At 33.3% G+C, this 17,613-nt stretch overlaps 3 protein-coding genes across 3 annotated transcripts; 1 reads left to right on the top strand and 2 right to left on the bottom strand.

The window, feature by feature from the left end:
- Positions 1-2,982: 2,982 nt before the first annotated feature.
- LOC106395105 lies at positions 2,983-11,544 on the bottom strand. Its single transcript, XM_013835657.2, has 6 exons — positions 7,559-11,544; positions 6,531-7,477; positions 5,795-6,377; positions 5,030-5,685; positions 3,862-4,938; positions 2,983-3,770 (listed from the first exon to the last, which is right to left on the bottom strand). The coding sequence occupies exons 1-6, from the start codon at positions 7,942-7,944 to the stop codon at positions 3,196-3,198; spliced, it is 4,224 nt and encodes a 1,407-aa protein (XP_013691111.2). The 5' UTR covers positions 7,945-11,544; the 3' UTR covers positions 2,983-3,195.
- Positions 9,702-11,924, bottom strand: LOC106355770 (replication protein A 70 kDa DNA-binding subunit B-like). Its single transcript, XM_013795662.2, has 10 exons — positions 11,883-11,924; positions 11,526-11,790; positions 11,369-11,441; positions 11,125-11,249; positions 10,935-11,019; positions 10,720-10,849; positions 10,447-10,643; positions 10,230-10,353; positions 9,934-10,137; positions 9,702-9,848 (listed from the first exon to the last, which is right to left on the bottom strand). Exons 1-10 carry the CDS (start codon positions 11,922-11,924, stop codon positions 9,702-9,704), a joined length of 1,392 nt encoding a protein of 463 aa, XP_013651116.2.
- Positions 11,925-14,242: 2,318 nt separating this feature from the next.
- On the top strand, positions 14,243-17,308 carry LOC106395300. Its single transcript, XM_013835825.3, has 3 exons — positions 14,243-15,445; positions 16,236-16,787; positions 16,867-17,308. Exons 1-3 carry the CDS (start codon positions 14,573-14,575, stop codon positions 16,975-16,977), a joined length of 1,536 nt encoding a protein of 511 aa, XP_013691279.1. The 5' UTR covers positions 14,243-14,572; the 3' UTR covers positions 16,978-17,308.
- Positions 17,309-17,613: the final 305 nt, after the last annotated feature.

Genomic DNA, 17,613 nt, shown 5'->3' with positions numbered 1-17,613 from the left:
TCTATAAAGCTCTATAATAATGTGCTAAAAGTTGTTTAGATTGATACCACTATTAACTAGATCGTACGTCTAACAGTTACCCCTCAGAACCGCCAATTTTGTTGATGAAGCCGAATCTTGTAGATGAAATAAGCACATATAATATTCTTAATTCGATATTGCAATTTTTTTTTTTAGCGAGTGTTAACTCATTTTATTTTGTCATATAATAAAATGACACATGAAAGACTGTTAAACCATACGATTAGAAACATATCAAGACTATTAAATAGAAACATATCACGAATATGAGGGAAGTTATGGACCTGTGGTATGGCCTAAAGAAGAGTATGGTACTGCCTAAATAAAACATATCACGAAAATGAGGCAGGTTGTGCGTAAACAGTTGAATTATACCTACCTAGCTAACTTATTGGTTAATTACGAAAAGTGATATTGGTATTTAGAAAGGGTAAAAGAATAAGTTGAGGGTTTCTGTAAGATGATAGTATGTTTATTTGGTTTTGAATTGATTTCTTGGACGAGTGAGTTTCTTATAGTATTATTATTTTTTTCATTAGGGTGTCAATTTGGTATTATATTTTCTTTTTACATTTTCCCTTTTCTCGAAAGGATGTAATTTTTTCTTTGATGATATATTTAAAGGAAAAGTATAAGGTAAAATTTAATATCCCTCAAGATTTATAAAATTCTCAAATATTTTTTTATTTTCATTGCTACAGAATAATAATAAATAAAGTATAATTTTAATAATGTTTACATATTTTAACATTTAAGAGACTCAGTGGATAAAGATTTAAAAGAATTTAAAAGAATACTAAATCCAAAAGTATTTGAGATTTGAGTAAATTTTGTAAAGTTGTTATTATGATTTTAAGATGATTTGAAGTAATATCAGATATTTCTAAAAGAATGATAATTTCCATTTTTCTTCTATTTCTTAGTTCATGAATTATATAAAACGTACAAACATTTTTATTTTATTTTATTATTCATTTTTAACACTTGAATCAAACTCTAATTTTGGAGAGAATAAACAAAACCAAAATGTAAATGGTAAATACCCACTGGAATCTTGATCAAACATGATAAAAAGAAATAAGTGGTCACGAAAAGTAGTCATTGACTATCCTGATATATATATTTGACAGGATGTAATCGGTACAGTCAATATAACTTACCAAGTTTACAAATTACATATATACACATATACGTTATAACCTCTATAAATTAATACTCAATCAATTAATAACTAGATTCTGACCCGCGCTTAAAAAGCGCGGGTATTTTTTGGTTGACCGTAAAGCTAAATATTATTTAAATTTAAACTTACTATTATATATCTATAATATTTAAAAGCTGTTATATTATTATTATTTTCATCTGCTCAGTCTTGTACAATATTTTCATTGAATTTTCATATCCGAGTCAGACTTGTAGTCGAACCGATGGATCTATTTACTCGTATATAAGTGAGGGTAGGATATAATAAAACGAACATGGTAAAAATACCTCACAATAATATTAATCTTTTTGAGACAATTGTTTTATTAGTAGAAATCTATAATATAAAATAAATGATCTGTTTACATTTATTATTTTTTACAATTCTGTTTACATGTATTTATGTATTAATTGGTGTTCAAAATATTGTATTTTTTTAAAGAAGTAATTGAAAGTGGGTCTGAAGTTAAATGGGATTAAAATTGTTTTTAACTTAAATGGGTTTAGTAGTAAAAATCGATTTGTTAAGTTAAGGGCCCAAGCCCATCAAAAAATTTGTACCTGCCGACAAGAAAGGATTAAGATCGTCTCTTGTTTTGACAGATTGAAACTCTAAAAAAAAAAATTCGGAGATGGCGATTCCCGTCCACTCGTTCCTCTCGGATTTGATCTGGTATTATCTCTTCTTCCTACAGATGGAACACACTCAAACTCTTCCATATCTGATTTTGTATACACGGAGATCTAACTTTCAAAATTAATTTCAGGTGTTGGGTCCATGTGATTTCCGATGACTTCCGAGTACAAATCGGTCAGATTGTAATACTGAAACAATACCCGACAAACATGTAAGCGTTCGCTGTTTGAATGATAAATTTTTTTTATCGTTGTATAAAAAATCATTGTTGGTTCTTATTACACGAATCTATATTTGCTGCAATAAATAATTATTTCTGTTTAGTTAATATATTTTGGTTTCTAATTATCCTCTTCAGCACAAGTTATTAGATATCTATAACGAAGAAAATCAAATATGTAAGATTCATATACATCAATTGATGTATATTAATTGATATTTTTTCCCGGTCATCTGATAGGTTCTTATTTTTATATGCATGGCAAATATGGATCAAGTCTTTATTTAGGTGAACATTATCAAATGTGAGAAGGTAAACATATACTTGTTTTTCTTCGTTTGTTTTGTAAATAGAATGACATCTACACTTCAAAATTATAATTTCCAATTTTTTCATGTTTTGACAAACAATTGGATGCGAAGGATATATTCTAAAAGAGCAGATGAATCACCAAACTAAAAAGTCAGAGCAGATGAATCACCAATGTCAAAAGTCAGTGTAAGTGAATATTTCAAATATTTTTTTTGTTAAGAATATAACAACTGTTTCAGAAAACAGAATTACATCAACACTTTGAGATTCTAATTTCAAATTTGTTTCAGGTATTTACAATCAAGATTCAAACTCGTTTTAAAGAGCTGGAAAGGCATTTATAATATAGACCATGATGATTCAAAGTCAATAATAAGGAGATAAGTCGAACTTTTTATAATATATTCTTTTAGTAGTTGGGTCAAGTTGCTAACTTTTGATGAAACATCCTCTATGTTGTTATGCTTATGGTTCTTAGTTTTGATTGTAGGATTTAAAAAACATAATCATCGTATAGTAAACTGACATCAACATCTATTTGGAGAAGATCAGAACGCGTATACACTCCTATTATTAACTGTAAGTTGTTCTAATTACTTGATAGTATTGAACAATAGGAATGGAATTTTATCGGTAGTTAGGTATCAAACCGGAGCTTGCTTGATTTCTTGAAATGAATGAATGCTTTTATTGAAAATAATAAAACTTGCAAAGCATTATAAATATTGTTTTCCAAAATTAAATACTGTATGCAACCCAAATAGATAGTTCAACAAAAGAAAACAACAAAGTAAAGATAAAATCAGAGATTCTGGAAAATCTCTTTGAAAACAACGTTCATTGTTTGTTTCTGAGGCTTTCCCTCATCGTCCACAATCAAAATCTTTAGCCCCTTCTTAGATGTCACTCTTGAGATAGCCACGTACAATTGACCATGAGAAAACACAGGCCTTGGTAGATAAATGCCAACTTCTGATAGTGATTGCCCCTGACTCTTATTAATTGTAATGGCAAAAGCCACAGCAATAGGTAGTTGCCTCCTTTTCATCTTGAAAGGCAACTTTTTGTCAGTAGGGGTAATAGCAAGCCTAGGAATAAGAACAATTCGCCCAACCTTATCTCCTGTAATCACTTTCGCCTTAATCACAAAATCATACATCTCTGTAATCTGAAGTCGAGTCCCATTCATTAATCCGCCAGTAGGATCTATGTTTCTTAGCAACATTATAGGACAACCGATTTTCAAACGAAGACTGTGATTTGGCAAACCTGATACTTTGATGGTGTTTAAAAAATCTGGAGTGAGAGCTTGGTCACTTTTCCCAAATTTATCAGAAGCATCAATCGAATCAGAACTTGAGTAGATTCTTTCCTCACCTGTTAAAAAAAAAAACAGACAAATTAATCAATCAACTGCGATCAAATATATAAGAACAATAGATTATAAATTATGAGAAAAATAACAAACCATCAAGGCTATCCAACATGTGCTGATTAATCTTGTCTACATCTTCATTAGTAGGACAAAGTATAGCTCTTTCTTGAAAAAACTTAGGCTCTTTATTCTGCTGCAAAGATATTGAATCCCCATAAACAGCTTTGCTTATAGACTCAATTGGATCATTTGCATCAAGAATAAGAAACTCCTCTGGAATATCGATTAAAGCCTCTCCATCGTTACCTTGCCCAATGTTTCCATCTCCAACATCTAATATCCACTGAGAAAACTCATGTAAATCTTTTGCTTCTTCAGGAGACAAATTGTTGGACATTAGCCTCATGTTCTTTGTTAGCCTCAACACTTTTACATGCTTCCAAAGATAAGAGGAATTTAAAGAAGCCAAAACAATTTCAGCTCTTCCTGCTCCATGAATGACAGGCAACACTTGTCTAAAATCCCCTCCTAGGACAACTACTTTTCCAGCAAAAGGTAAATTGTCCTTGTTCCCAATAATGTCAGTCAAGCTTCTATCCAATGATTCGAAACAATGCTTGCTCATCATTGGTGCCTCGTCCCAGATGATCAAAGAAGATTCTTTAATCAAATTTGCTTGATCAGATCCTTTAATTAGTGTGCAAGTTGAAAAATCATCTGGGTTGATTGGTATTCCAAATCTAGAATGTGCTGTCCTTCCTCCTGGTAGAAGTAGTGAAGCTATCCCACTTGATGCAACATTCAAACAAATTTCTCCTCTGTATCTAATAGCAGCAGACAACAATCTCCACAAGAAAGTTTTTCCAGTTCCACCAAAGCCATACACAAAAAAAACGCCTCCTTTCTTCTCTATGACAGCACTAAGAACCTCATCATAAATCTTTCTTTGTTCGTCTGTCATTTTAACAAAGTTCTGATCATGATCAGCTTTTAACTGCTCTCTGTCATAAGCAAGCTCATCCATAATCAAGACATTCTCCTTATGAGTTAGATCAGATATTGGCTTTGGCATTTTCTCCCAGGCTTCCAGAGAAGTACCATTCCTCTTCAAAATCTTCTCAATCTCGTGAAGAGTAAGCTGTTTTATCTCCTCGTCAGTCAAACATAGATCTACATAACAAAAATAACCATATTCAAACTTTTAAAGTTACTCAGGAATAATAGGAGTGTATTATGCTAACGATTGAAAAGTTAATCATACCTGGTCTGTTTAATAGCTTCCTACGACGATACAAAATGTCATCAGATAGAAATTCCCAAGTGTTTTCCCAAACAACTTCTGGCTTCGATAGACTATTTGACATGAGCATGATCACAAAACACTGGCGCATATATGATGCTGAACCTGTAAAACTTGTCCTCACAATATCGTCAATATATTCTTGATCATCTTCCAACAAACCCCGAGCAAAGCACGTCTCTTTGTAATCTGGATACTGAACATTGTTAAATGTTTTGATTTCCTCAAAAGATGTAGGACCCCTTACAATGTTCAGCAAGACTCTAAGGTAGTAGGCCTGTTCTATTTTCCGTGGTGCGTAGTTGATTCTGCCAATACTGTATCCTCTCTTTCTATCAGTAAACTTCCGCTGTTTTTTATTCCAAATAAACTTTGTTGGAATTTCAGCTAGAGTCATCTTCCTTGCAACCTCACTGATTTTGTTTAGTTCAAACCATCCCATGAACATTGTATTCTCGATAAGCACGCGACTGGTAACTTCATCATAGGTGTCATCATCTTTGAAAATGACAATCTGCTTTCCCGGTAAATGAAATTGTATCCTCTCAACTGGCATGGATCGATGGTGTATATTAAACTTAAATGTTCTCCATGCACCTTCCGAAGCAGATACATATCTGCATATGCGTGTCAAAAACATTTAGTTAGCCATAACTACTCAACGTAGTCAAAGTTTAGAAATGTCATAGTTTGTTCCATAGATATACGAAACTAATATTCATGTACCTGCAGTTGAAGAAATCCTTAATTTCATTTTTTTTCTCTTCTGTTACTGCTCCATCAGTACCGCTAGTCGCAGTTGAAGGATTTTCCACGACTACAGTACAACGATCTTGTCCTTTATTAATATACTTAAATAAGTATTTGATTGAACCAGTCTGATTACACCATTCGACATTGATGTGAGCTCGATAACGAAGCGACAGATCTCTGTTATAAGGAATGACATATCTGTTGTCACATTTGAAGCCATGTTTCTCAATGAAGCGATCAGGCTGTTCTCTTCTTCTGTAGATAGGAAATCCTTCTTTGTTGACAGTAGTCTTCTCAACGTGAGTTTTAGGATATAGCTTAGAGCATTTTCCATTCTCCATGCAAGGGGACTTCATGTTAACAGCTCCACAAGGACCATGAATCATCATATCTTTCACAACTTCGTAAAGCTCCGGGTCTTTCTCTTTATCTGGAATTTCAGCCGAAATGATCCTATCAATGTCTGCAGTAGTCGAAAATTTTGACCCAGGAGCCATAAATAGCAGAATGTGAGCATGAGGAAGACCCCGCTTTTGAAATTCAATAGTATACATGGCTGCATATCAAGAGTACAAAAATAAGCATCAGGAAGTAGACAAATGTATCAATATTTAAAGTATACAATGTTGCATATCAAGATAACGAAATAAGCATCTGGAAAATGACATCTATAACAATATTGGAAAAAAATAAAAGTAGACAAACTCACATGCCACAGTCTTTCCCAATAGCTGCTTATCTGTTAAATCCATCATCAGGGAATCAAGTTTACACTTGAACAATCTGCAGATAATCTCAGGTCTGTCGTCTGCAGTGAGTTTGCGAGGCTCCAAATACCTGATTATTTCTGCCCATTTTGGATTGCAAGTAAAGGTTATAAACAGATCAGGAAACCCAAAATGTTTGCAAACCGCCATGGCATCCAAATACATATTTTTCATGTATCTTGGTCCTCCAGTAAATGAGGCTGGCAATAGATATCGACTTCCCTGATCGTGCATATCAATTTTCCCCTCATTCTCAGCTTGTTGTATAGAGTCAAAGCTATCTGATCTTAAACACTTCTGATTCAATCGCAGATAACGCAGCCTGTTAGACTCTATCGTAGTGTAGCCATCCACCAAAAATTGCTGAAACAACCTCTTAGAATGTAAAAGAGTATGACACTCGTTCTCCCTTTCATGAAGCCGAAATGCATACCATTGTCTCATACTGATAGTCTGTCTCTTATGCTGGGCTGTAGCATCAGTTGTTCTTTTTTTAATACCAAGTCTAAATCCATCTTCTCCGTAAGTAAAAATGAGAGGATATTGAAGTGCCAGATAAGATGGATGTATTTCGCTGATTCTTTTAAGAAATCCTGTTTGCTTCTCTTCTAAAACAATATCTCTTTTATCCATGTCCAAATTGAAATCTCCTGGAATCAATGCAGCAACCTCGGACGCAGTAGGAGTATCATATGTCCTTCCGTCTTTTTCTCGACTACTTACAATCCTCATATGCAATGTCTCCTCTGGACAAGTGTTAAACCTTTCCCTGGCTGTCCTAAACTGATGAACATATGGATTCACTTCGTCAAGCATCTTCACAAGTCGTTCAATAACTTGTTTCCTCAATCTCTCCTTTTTAGCCTTCTCTTGCTTTGTTTTATATTTCCTGTGACAACAATTGTAAGTTCAGTTAAGATGATGGTTAATGCGCGAGTTAGAAGAAATTGTTTATGTAATATATACATACCCGATAATCGATGATCTATTCTGTATTTCGTTATCAGTGTCAACAATATAGAGCTGGCCAAACTTAGGATCTTCTCCAGGTGGTGGTTTTAAACTACCCATTAAATGGTAATTCTCTCCTTGAAGAACAACCATTTTTGGTCCAGATCCTTGTGGTGCTGATCTATCAATTTTACCACCAAGAGAAGTAAAAGAGAAAACCATATTGATTTGCCTGATATTTTCCCTATAGTATTTGCTGATCTCATCGTTATCTGTATGCAATTTCTTAAGAATCTCTGGTGACTGCTTCAATAATGGCAACTGAACCTGACCTTGGCCACAACATAAAGCGAACTTAGGTTTTTTGTTCTGCTTTTTTTTCTCAATGCGTTCTCCATACCACATTATTGCGCCACAGTGTTCACATTTAAAAGTTGGATCACCTTCATCAACGTATTCTGCGATTTTAATAAGGAAGACATCACGATAACATTCAAAATTGATTTTCCAAAATTTAATCTGTAGCTACGTAGGAAAATAACATGTATATAACCTGTCTTTTTCGATGATGATTCTTCTTTAACTCTTGGCTTTCTCCCTATTAAGTATAGAAACACTGGTCAGTGATTCACAAAAAACGAAAGCACAAAACATGTTATAGTCAAAATGTTTTATACGACAGTATTACCCTGGCGTTTGATATTCGTCCATCCCTTCTTCAGAGGCTTATCTTGGAAGATATTTTGAAACATAGTTGCCATTTTCAAAACCTGAGCTCTCTGATCATCTTGCACTGTCTGGACACTTATATCTTCTTGGGGCTGGGCTGTTGTCTCCGGATCAGAATGATCTTCATAATTTGTTTCTTCCTCTTCAGAACTGATATCATAAATCTGGAAACCTTGATCTAAACATTTATTATCAAAGTATTAGTACTGCTGACTTCCAATATAACTCACTTTCATTGTAATATAGATTAATACCTTCGAATGGACTCAGATAGTCTGAATTGTTCACTATGCTGGTTTCATCTATAGAAACTTGTTGTCCTTTTCGGCATGATCTCGTTGCAATATGTTTCTGAGTAGAATTCGTCTTTGAGAATTCTTTCAATAGATTTGTTGGACAAATATCAAAACACCTTCTTTTGCTTGAAGTGTTTGAGTCATTTATAGAGCTACGACCTTCATAGGCTTGCCAAGTTAAACCTAGGAAAAAAAACGGTAGATGACATATCTAAAGTTGTGTTGTTCAGTGGTCTTGTGTTTGGTGATCTTACCTGATGTGTTTACATTTTCTAGTCTTTGTGAAGTAGATGGCCTTGTCCTGTTACTCAGATTAACTGATACAAAAGACAAAATCACGAGTATACAACATTATACCAACTTCAAAGACTATTAAGAACTAAGTAATGGGTATATATTCTAAAATCCTTGCCTCTCGATGATTCTGTTTGTGTGTGAACAGATTGAGTATGGTTAAAAACACCAGATTGCGGTTCACTTGGTGTATCGCGATTGGTATTTGTAACATCACTCAACACCCTGCAGAAAACCCTTTTCAAAGGCAATACTCCAGATCTTTTATCAGTTTGTTGAGGAGTAAAGTTATTTTCTGAACTCTGTGGGGAAACGCTACTTCTCAAAAAATTTTGTGATGATTTTGGTTTAGGAATTCTCCCATTCGTATTGTTGATGTCGTCCTCCATTGGAACAAAATGTTTGAAGAAAAAAGAGGTTGATAGAAAATAAGGTTAATGTAGGTTAGATAAAAACTTAAAATGTTTAGAAAATAAATAAACCCCACTTTTTAAGGAAAACTGAATCGTAAATAACATATTTGTCAATTTTATTAAAACAGTTCTATATATCAAACACGATTTTTAATGACAGGTAACACACCTTCCTAAAATATTTTAATAATAATCACTTTGTTTTTTTTTTAAACCATAACATTGTAGACAATCTTATGGTTTCAATCACGTTATTGCCTCATCGTTTTTTTATTTTTTTGAAAATTGTACTTCATGAATGAAAAGCTCTTATTATTTTAAATCCAAAATGGAACAAAAATAAAATGGAAAACCAGAAAACAACACTTTTTATTTTATTCTAAGAACATATGCTGAAACTTAAACAACAAAGCCATCTTCTTTTGCTCCATCACTTCTTCTCCTTCTTAATCACTTTAGTGCATAGCTTTTTCGAAGTAGATGTCTTATCAGGCGTGTCTTTGTTTTCTTCATTCTTGCGTTTGGAAGGAGTAGATGCAGCTTCATTAGGTTCATTGTCTTGTAGCAAAAGCGGTGCCTACATGTCAAAATCATTATAGTGATATAAGTATAACATGTTCAACCAAATAGTCAAAGAACATAGGGTCATAAACATGTCTGACCTCAGATACAAAACTGCTAGAAGGAGCAGAACCAGATTCTGAGTTGTCACCAATCTTTAGTAACTTTAGATCTTTCCAAACCTTACCAACTTTGTAGCATACCCCTTCAGCAGATGAATTGTCCTTTTCAACGTAAACTCCAAATGTAAATGTTTGACCAATCAAAGTTGTAATTGCATCAGGAAAATCAGCATCTTCTTCTAGCTGTATGAACCGAAATTTAACTTAGTAATATTTTACAAAGAAATGTCATCTTTAACATGCCGATTGTCAATATAATAAAGAAATTGGCTTACTTCATCTAATGAACCATTAAGTAGGTATTCAGCAGATTGAGGAACAATCACTTTAGCAATCGAATCCAACAACATAAAAGATGATTCACCAGTGTCATCTTTAACCATCAAATGAATTTTAAATCTGTAAAGCCAAAATCAAAATCAAAATCTCAGCATTCAATATGGTTAAAAAAACAGCAAGAGTGATAAATATTAAATTATTTTCTGAACTCACTGTGGTTTTACAGAATACACCAATTTTTGGCATGTCTCACACCACCACACATATTTCAGTACATCTTTACCGTTCACTCTCTTGACAGTTTTTGACTCTTGAAAAACCTTCTTGTTGCAATCGAAGCAACCAAACAAATACCAACCCCAATCGGTATCAATGTCACATATAGTTGCAATAACTCTGCATGGTTCAACCTTCACGAAAATTCAAAATTAGGCATCAGATTACTAATTCTTAATACCAAATATATAATATTATATATAATATTACCTCAGTAGATTCAACCAACTCTGCAAGATTTTTCTCCTGGCATTGCATCCACTTGTGGCTGACCAATTTTTTATCCAATTTGTTATCGCCTGAATCGGATATGGTGATGGCTAGACTGTCACCAGAATCACTGAAAAAAATCGTATTTGTAAGTAATATACATTACGTTTTCAATAAATATATTAGAAAAATATAGATCAGGAATGACAAATCACATTTTTCTAAATGCTTGTGCTTCCTGTATGTCTGGATTGATGAAGATTTTACTTGAATCATAAGCATTTGAGATTTGGACTTCTCCTATCATTGTTGAACAATTTGAATGTTATTTGTCACAAAACAAAAAAAAATGTGAATATAGGATATAATCTGATTTATAGGACATTATTTTTATAGTATTGATACCTCTAAAATGACCAATCTTAGCGAATCTTAGAAGGCATACAATAAACCCATCTTCAGCTTCTTGGCAAGCATTGTAAACATTCTCAGCATATGTTCCCCAAAGGCAGCAAGGCAACCTTAGATCACTTTATTTACAAACAAAAAAAAAGACAACTAATTAGAGCTTATATATCTTAAAAACGGGTCAAAATCCAAAGGTGGTGTTGAATTCACTCATTTAATGTCTCTAAGTGTAAACTCCAACTTTTTCCTTTCTTTTCCTCCAGTACAATGAACTGTATCAAGATCACCCAAGTCCAAAACCTGTCCAATTAAATCTGAAAAAAAAACACAATGCATATGATTATCTATCAAACTTTGCTAATATAATCAAAACTTTAAATATATCGAAAATGAAATACCAATAAGGATGTTTGTATTATGCTTGCCAGTTAGTATGGTTTCAAAATCAACCAAATCCAGAAAATTATCATCAATCCGGAGAGTTGACTCCGAGATGTCCGTGTTGTGAAGGAAATTCATTTTCAAAGGATTTTTGGTTGTTCGAAATGTACGGGGAGCATTCGTCAAACTGAAGTTATCAATGTTGATCCACTCTCCAACAGGAACTTTCGTAGCCAACTCATCCATGTAAGTCTTCTTACACGATGCATGAATTTTTGTACCCTAAAAATACCATAGATTCAAAATTTACGTTGATTAGAATATAGACAAAAATCTTGAAAATAACAAAAACATATAAAGAATAACACACTTACATGAGCATCAGAAAGGACTAATTCGAGTGAGTCACCAGCCATTTTAGTCCATTGTCTCCATGAATGCAGAACTTTGACTTGTACCCGATAAGATGTAAAACGTGGTTTGATATCATTCAAGAAGGTAATCTGCATATTGTTAACCATGATTTTCTGAATCGTTTTTTCTTTTCTTGTGAGGAGTTTGAGTTTGATTTTGATAAAGATGGATGTTAAAGGGTTGAGAGTAAGATTGTATTTATAATATAGGAGGGGTTTATAGTCGATCAACCATAATTGAATATTTTGTAATCAAATTGGTTATCTTATTTTAAGGAATAAAATCTAAGCAAGCATCAATTAGTTATTTTGGTTGATAGATTTTAGGTAAATTGTGTAGTTAGCCGTAATAAATAAACTTGTAGAGGAAGGAATTTAGAATATTGGTTAAGGTAATTACGTGATTGAGAATAATAGCATTGATTCTTAATAATGATTATTTAAACGTGATATTAATCAATAATATCCTGTGGAGGAAGGAATTAAGATTTTTGGTTTAGGTAATTACGGGATTGAGAATATATACTATTGATTTTTTTGTTTACAAAATCACTATTGATTCTTAAACGTGATCAATATTCAAAAAAATCTTCGAATATATACACTTAGCATATTTATTTTTCTCTTCGTGATCATTTCGTATCAATGTAAATAAATGTTAGTTACCGTATTTATAGGAATAAAGTCTAAGCTTTTAAAATTTTTTGTTGTTGACAATAATAAATAAACTTGTAGAGGAAGTAATGAAGATATTTTGCTTTCACTTAGCATATTCGTTAGTTTTTCAGAGTTCACATTTATTTAGTTGTTAATTCTTCTATAGTTATTTTGCTTTCTAAACTTATGATAAATTGTCTACTCAAATATAAGCAAGAGATAAAAGCAAGTCATTTCTATAGTTATTTTGCTTCCTAAACTTATGATAAACTTGTAGAGGAAGTATTGTAGTTGTTTTGCTTCCACTTAGTATATTCGTTTGTTATTCAGATTTCACATTTATTGAGTTGTGTTTCGTGCTTCAAACCGCAATTTTAATGCCCCTTTATTATTAATATAAATTTATGACAAAATAAAATCCCCCTTTGTGTTTCGTGATATTTTATTGTTTGACAAAATCAAATTGTAAATCTTCATAAGAAAACAAATGAAAAGTACAAATGCATTTTCCTCTCACGTATTAATAATATAATCTTCATAAGAAAAGAAATGAAAAGTACATTTAGAATATTCTTCAAATCTCGATGTTTGCTTCCCAGGTAAGAGATATTGGATTCCAAACAAAATTACATTTGGCACAGCAATCTGGATTATCATTATCTTCTACTTCAATAATATCCTTGTTATTTTCCATCCAAACCATAAACTTGTTGTTTTCTGAGGTTGTGGACAAATCTTTTTGTTTTGTGGAGAGCTGAAAAATAGAAGAAAACCATAATAAGAGATCTGAATATATAATGAAAGTAAACATGTTAGCCACGATTTCTAAACACATAGTCCCATAGTTCAACCATGTAAAAATGTAATACCTTATCATGAGGGGGAGATGAGGATTGCAATGACTTAAAAAAACAGGATATGAACCACTTTAGCATTTTTTGGTTTCCTTGGGTCTGAGCCTCGGATTTTATGTTTTTGATATTGGTGATATATGTGATGCTCTTGAGTTTGGTGAGAGGTGGGTTATATAGGATATGAGATGGCGATTTCTGGTTAGATAATAGTCTATTTTATTAAAATGAAATTTGGGTTACAAAGGTCGTAGATGCTGTTATAATAGATATGGTTAGACCAAAAAATGAAAAAAGGAAAAGGTCCAAAATGACTTTCATAGGTAGATTTATTTAAACTCCTTCTCTTTTAATAGTATAGATCTCTGTAAATTAATAAATTCCGTCAGTCCCAACTTGGAATGATTCAAAATTTGACATAAATCGATAAAATAATAAGATAATATTTTTTTAAAAAATTCTATGTAAATATAAGGTCCCATTAAAATTATAAATTAATAATTTCTATATATACGTATTTTATATAAGTAACTATTTATATTGTTTGTTTTATATTCACATTAGAATTATCTTTATATTTTCTTAACACTTAATAAATTTTTGATGAGATTTAGTAATATTATATCTAAAACCACATTTAAGTTCTATGCGATATATATTATAAACACCAAATAAAATAATCTAATTAAAAAAAAAACAATTAATGTATATACACTTAAATTAAATATATCTTAAAATAAAAAATCTAAAAATGAAATTTTTTATAAATTAATATTTCTATAAATTATTAAAATTTCAAAATTTCAATATTATTAATTTATAAAGGTTCTACTGTATACAACATACACCTGCCAAAGTATAATGTATATAATTAATTTCAAAAAGATACTTACTGTTTGAATTAAAATAAATTAATGGATCAGAAGAACAAAGGAATCCATAATATCCCTTTTCATAGGATAAAGACCAAAAGAGTAACGATTGTATAAATAAAAGCTCTAAAATAAAAACCGTTTTATTTGCATATCTCCCATTATAAGAGGAGCTAGGTAGAGAGAGCTCTCTATAAAAACATAATCACCAGCAGTAGTCTTCCTCGTTCTCCGGTGTGTAGAAAATCCCTTTTTAAAATTATTTTCAGCCATGGGAGACGATAAGAGAGATCAAAAGCCATATTCATACGAGAAAGCTAAAACGTTTTCATGTAACTCACATTCTTCGTCTTTGGTTAGGCTCATCTCAAAGCTAGTCTTAACTTTCGCCGTTATATTCTGCATCCAATTCGTTTTCTACTCTTATGATTTCACCTCCTATGCTCCACCTCGATCTCTGATGAAAATCGCGGTTTCGCCAGCCGGATCCGGATCCGGATCTTACACGAGTCCAAACCCCGAAGACACGGAGATAAAACACGTGGTCTTCGGGATCGCAGCGTCTGCGAAGCTGTGGAAACGCCGAAGAGACTACGTGAAGCTCTGGTGGAAACCCAACGGGGAAATGAACGGCGTCGTTTGGTTAGACAAACATCTTGACGACAACGACACCGTTTCCGCGGGTCTGCCTCCTATCAAAATATCTTCCGACACGTCAAGGTTCGAGTACACATACCCAAAGGGTAACAGAGCGGCGCTGAGACTCACGCGAATCGTGTCCGAGACAGTGAGGCTTTTAAACGGAACAGAGTCTGAGAGAAACGTGAGGTGGATTGTGATGGGAGACGACGACACCGTGTTTTTCACGGAGAATCTTGTTAGCGTTCTGAGAAAATACGATCACAAGCAGTTCTATTACATTGGAAGCTCGTCGGAGAGTCACATTCAGAATCTGAAGTTCTCTTACGGGATGGCTTATGGTGGAGGAGGATTCGCCATTAGCTACCCCTTGGCTAAAGCGTTGGAGAAGATGCAAGATCGTTGCATTCAGAGATACCCTGAATTGTACGGCTCCGACGATCGGATTCACGCTTGTATGGCGGAGCTTGGTGTTCCTTTGACTAGAGAAGTTGGTTTTCATCAGGTTCGTCCTCTACTTTTGTTTTGTTGGTTTCTCTATCCTTTTTATTGATATTTTATTCAAACTACTATGATACTCTTCTCCTTTTGAAGATCTTTTTCCTCGTACTGCATTTTTTTTTTTAAAATCCCCATATCTCAACCATATTTTGAAGTTTTTCTCTACCACTAGTATGTTTTAAGTTTTCATGCTTTCGGTTTGTTTATTAACACACAGGATTCTAACGTAAATTTCATTTAATTATTTTGATAGAAATATTTTATAATCTGTTATTTTTTCATTAATATCCGTGTATACTAAGTGAAGTTTGATAGTGTGAAAACTGTTACGGTCATACTCTTCGTTTTTTTTTTATGTTACATTTGGTTAGTTTTTATGTTTGGAAACTTTGATTCTGATCAATGTTTTATTTTCTTTTAAAAAGTTCACATTACCCTTGAATTTAAATGATTTTAGTATCGCGACAATTTCGGCACAAATATAGGTTCTAGTCTCATATAAGTCATTGCTCCCACTAAAAGCTTCTGTACTTCTAGTCAAATATATAGTTAGTTGTTAGCTACGTGTTAATCTTACATTCCTCTGTACATTTTCAATTATTTATACAGCTTTTGTTTATTCTTTTGTTGTTTTTATGATAGATCGCATAGATCTAGTAATATCTTAAAACCAAATCTTATTCTAATCAAATCATAAACAAAATATCAAATATATCGATATTCGGAATCTTTGTTCCCGTATCTATCGATCTGCGTAGTTTTACTCACAGTATTTTTTTCTTTTGTTGCAACAGTTTGATATATATGGGAAACTACTGGGCCTGTTATCAGCCCATCCATTAGCTCCAATTGTCTCCATGCATCATCTAGACATAGTGGATCCAGTATTCCCAAACATGGGTCGAGTCAACGCCATGAAGCGCCTCATGGTTCCAGCCAAACTGGATTCAGCGTGCCTCACTCAGCAATCAGTTTGTTATGACACTACACACCGTTGGACTGTGTCTGTGTCATGGGGATACACAGTTCAGATTATACGTGGTGTATTGTCAGCGAGAGAGATGGAGATCCCGACACGCACATTTATAGATTGGTACAAGCACGGAGACGGCAAAAGCTACGCTTTTAACACACGTCTTTTCAGCAAAAGCATGTGTCAACGTCCACGCGTGTACTTCCTCTCCAATGCGCTTCCTGATTCGGCCTTACACAGAACTGCAAGCGAGTACGTGAGGTGGTATGACATGTGGGATCTTGAATGTGATTGGGATGTGTCGGATCCTTCTGATATCGAACGGGTTATAGTTTATAAAAAACTCGATCCCGATAGATGGAACAAAAATAAGGTTAGTAACTATATTAACTGATTTTTGTTTACTGCTATATATGATGATGCTACTGATTCTTGTTTTTGGTGCAATTTAGGCTCCGAGAAGAGATTGTTGTAGAATATTGCCTACGAAAAAGAATGGGACGATGGTGATTGATGTTGGAGCTTGTGAAGATGATGAAATTGTTGAATTCTCTGTCAAATAGTGTATTTATTTCTATTATTGGTTTGGTCTCACTACCATATCTTAGTGTAACTTTCACACAAAGCTATAGAGAAGAACTACTTTCGGAATTTCCAACTGATGCATGTATGATATTGATATTATTTCAAGTTATTCATACCTAGAACTAGGGATGTTAATATGGGCTCAACGTGACAGGGTTAGCCCTAACCCTGCAAACCCATTTGTAACCCTAACCCTCATTTTTTAAACAGGGTTTAAATAGGGTTGGCCCTAATAGGACCAGGGTTTAAATTCTAACCCTTTTATTTTGATTCACACAACTATTATACAATATTTAATAATGTTTTTCATCAAAAAAAACTTAAAGTAGAGTTTTCTCGCCAAAAACTAAACAACGAAATTTTCCGTTGAAACCGCAAAATCGAGTTTTCAACTAAAACAACAAAATCGAGTTTTTCGTCAAAACTTCGAAATCGAGTTTTCCCGCCAAAAAATCAAAATCGAGTTTTTCGCCAAAACCTCAAAATCGAATTTTCCCGTGAAAACGTAAAATTAAATTAAGTTTTTTTGGAAAACCCGTAAAACTCAATTTCACGGTTTTGGCGGGAAAACTCGATTTGCCGGTTTTGTAGGGAAAACTCGATATTGCGGTTTT

Source organism: Brassica napus, chromosome C5, assembly GCF_020379485.1.
Source record: "Brassica napus cultivar Da-Ae chromosome C5, Da-Ae, whole genome shotgun sequence".
Classification (NCBI taxonomy): Eukaryota; Viridiplantae; Streptophyta; class Magnoliopsida; order Brassicales; family Brassicaceae; genus Brassica; species Brassica napus.
The sequence above is the reverse complement of the archived record's forward strand: the minus strand, read 5'-3'. Positions and strand labels throughout refer to the sequence as shown.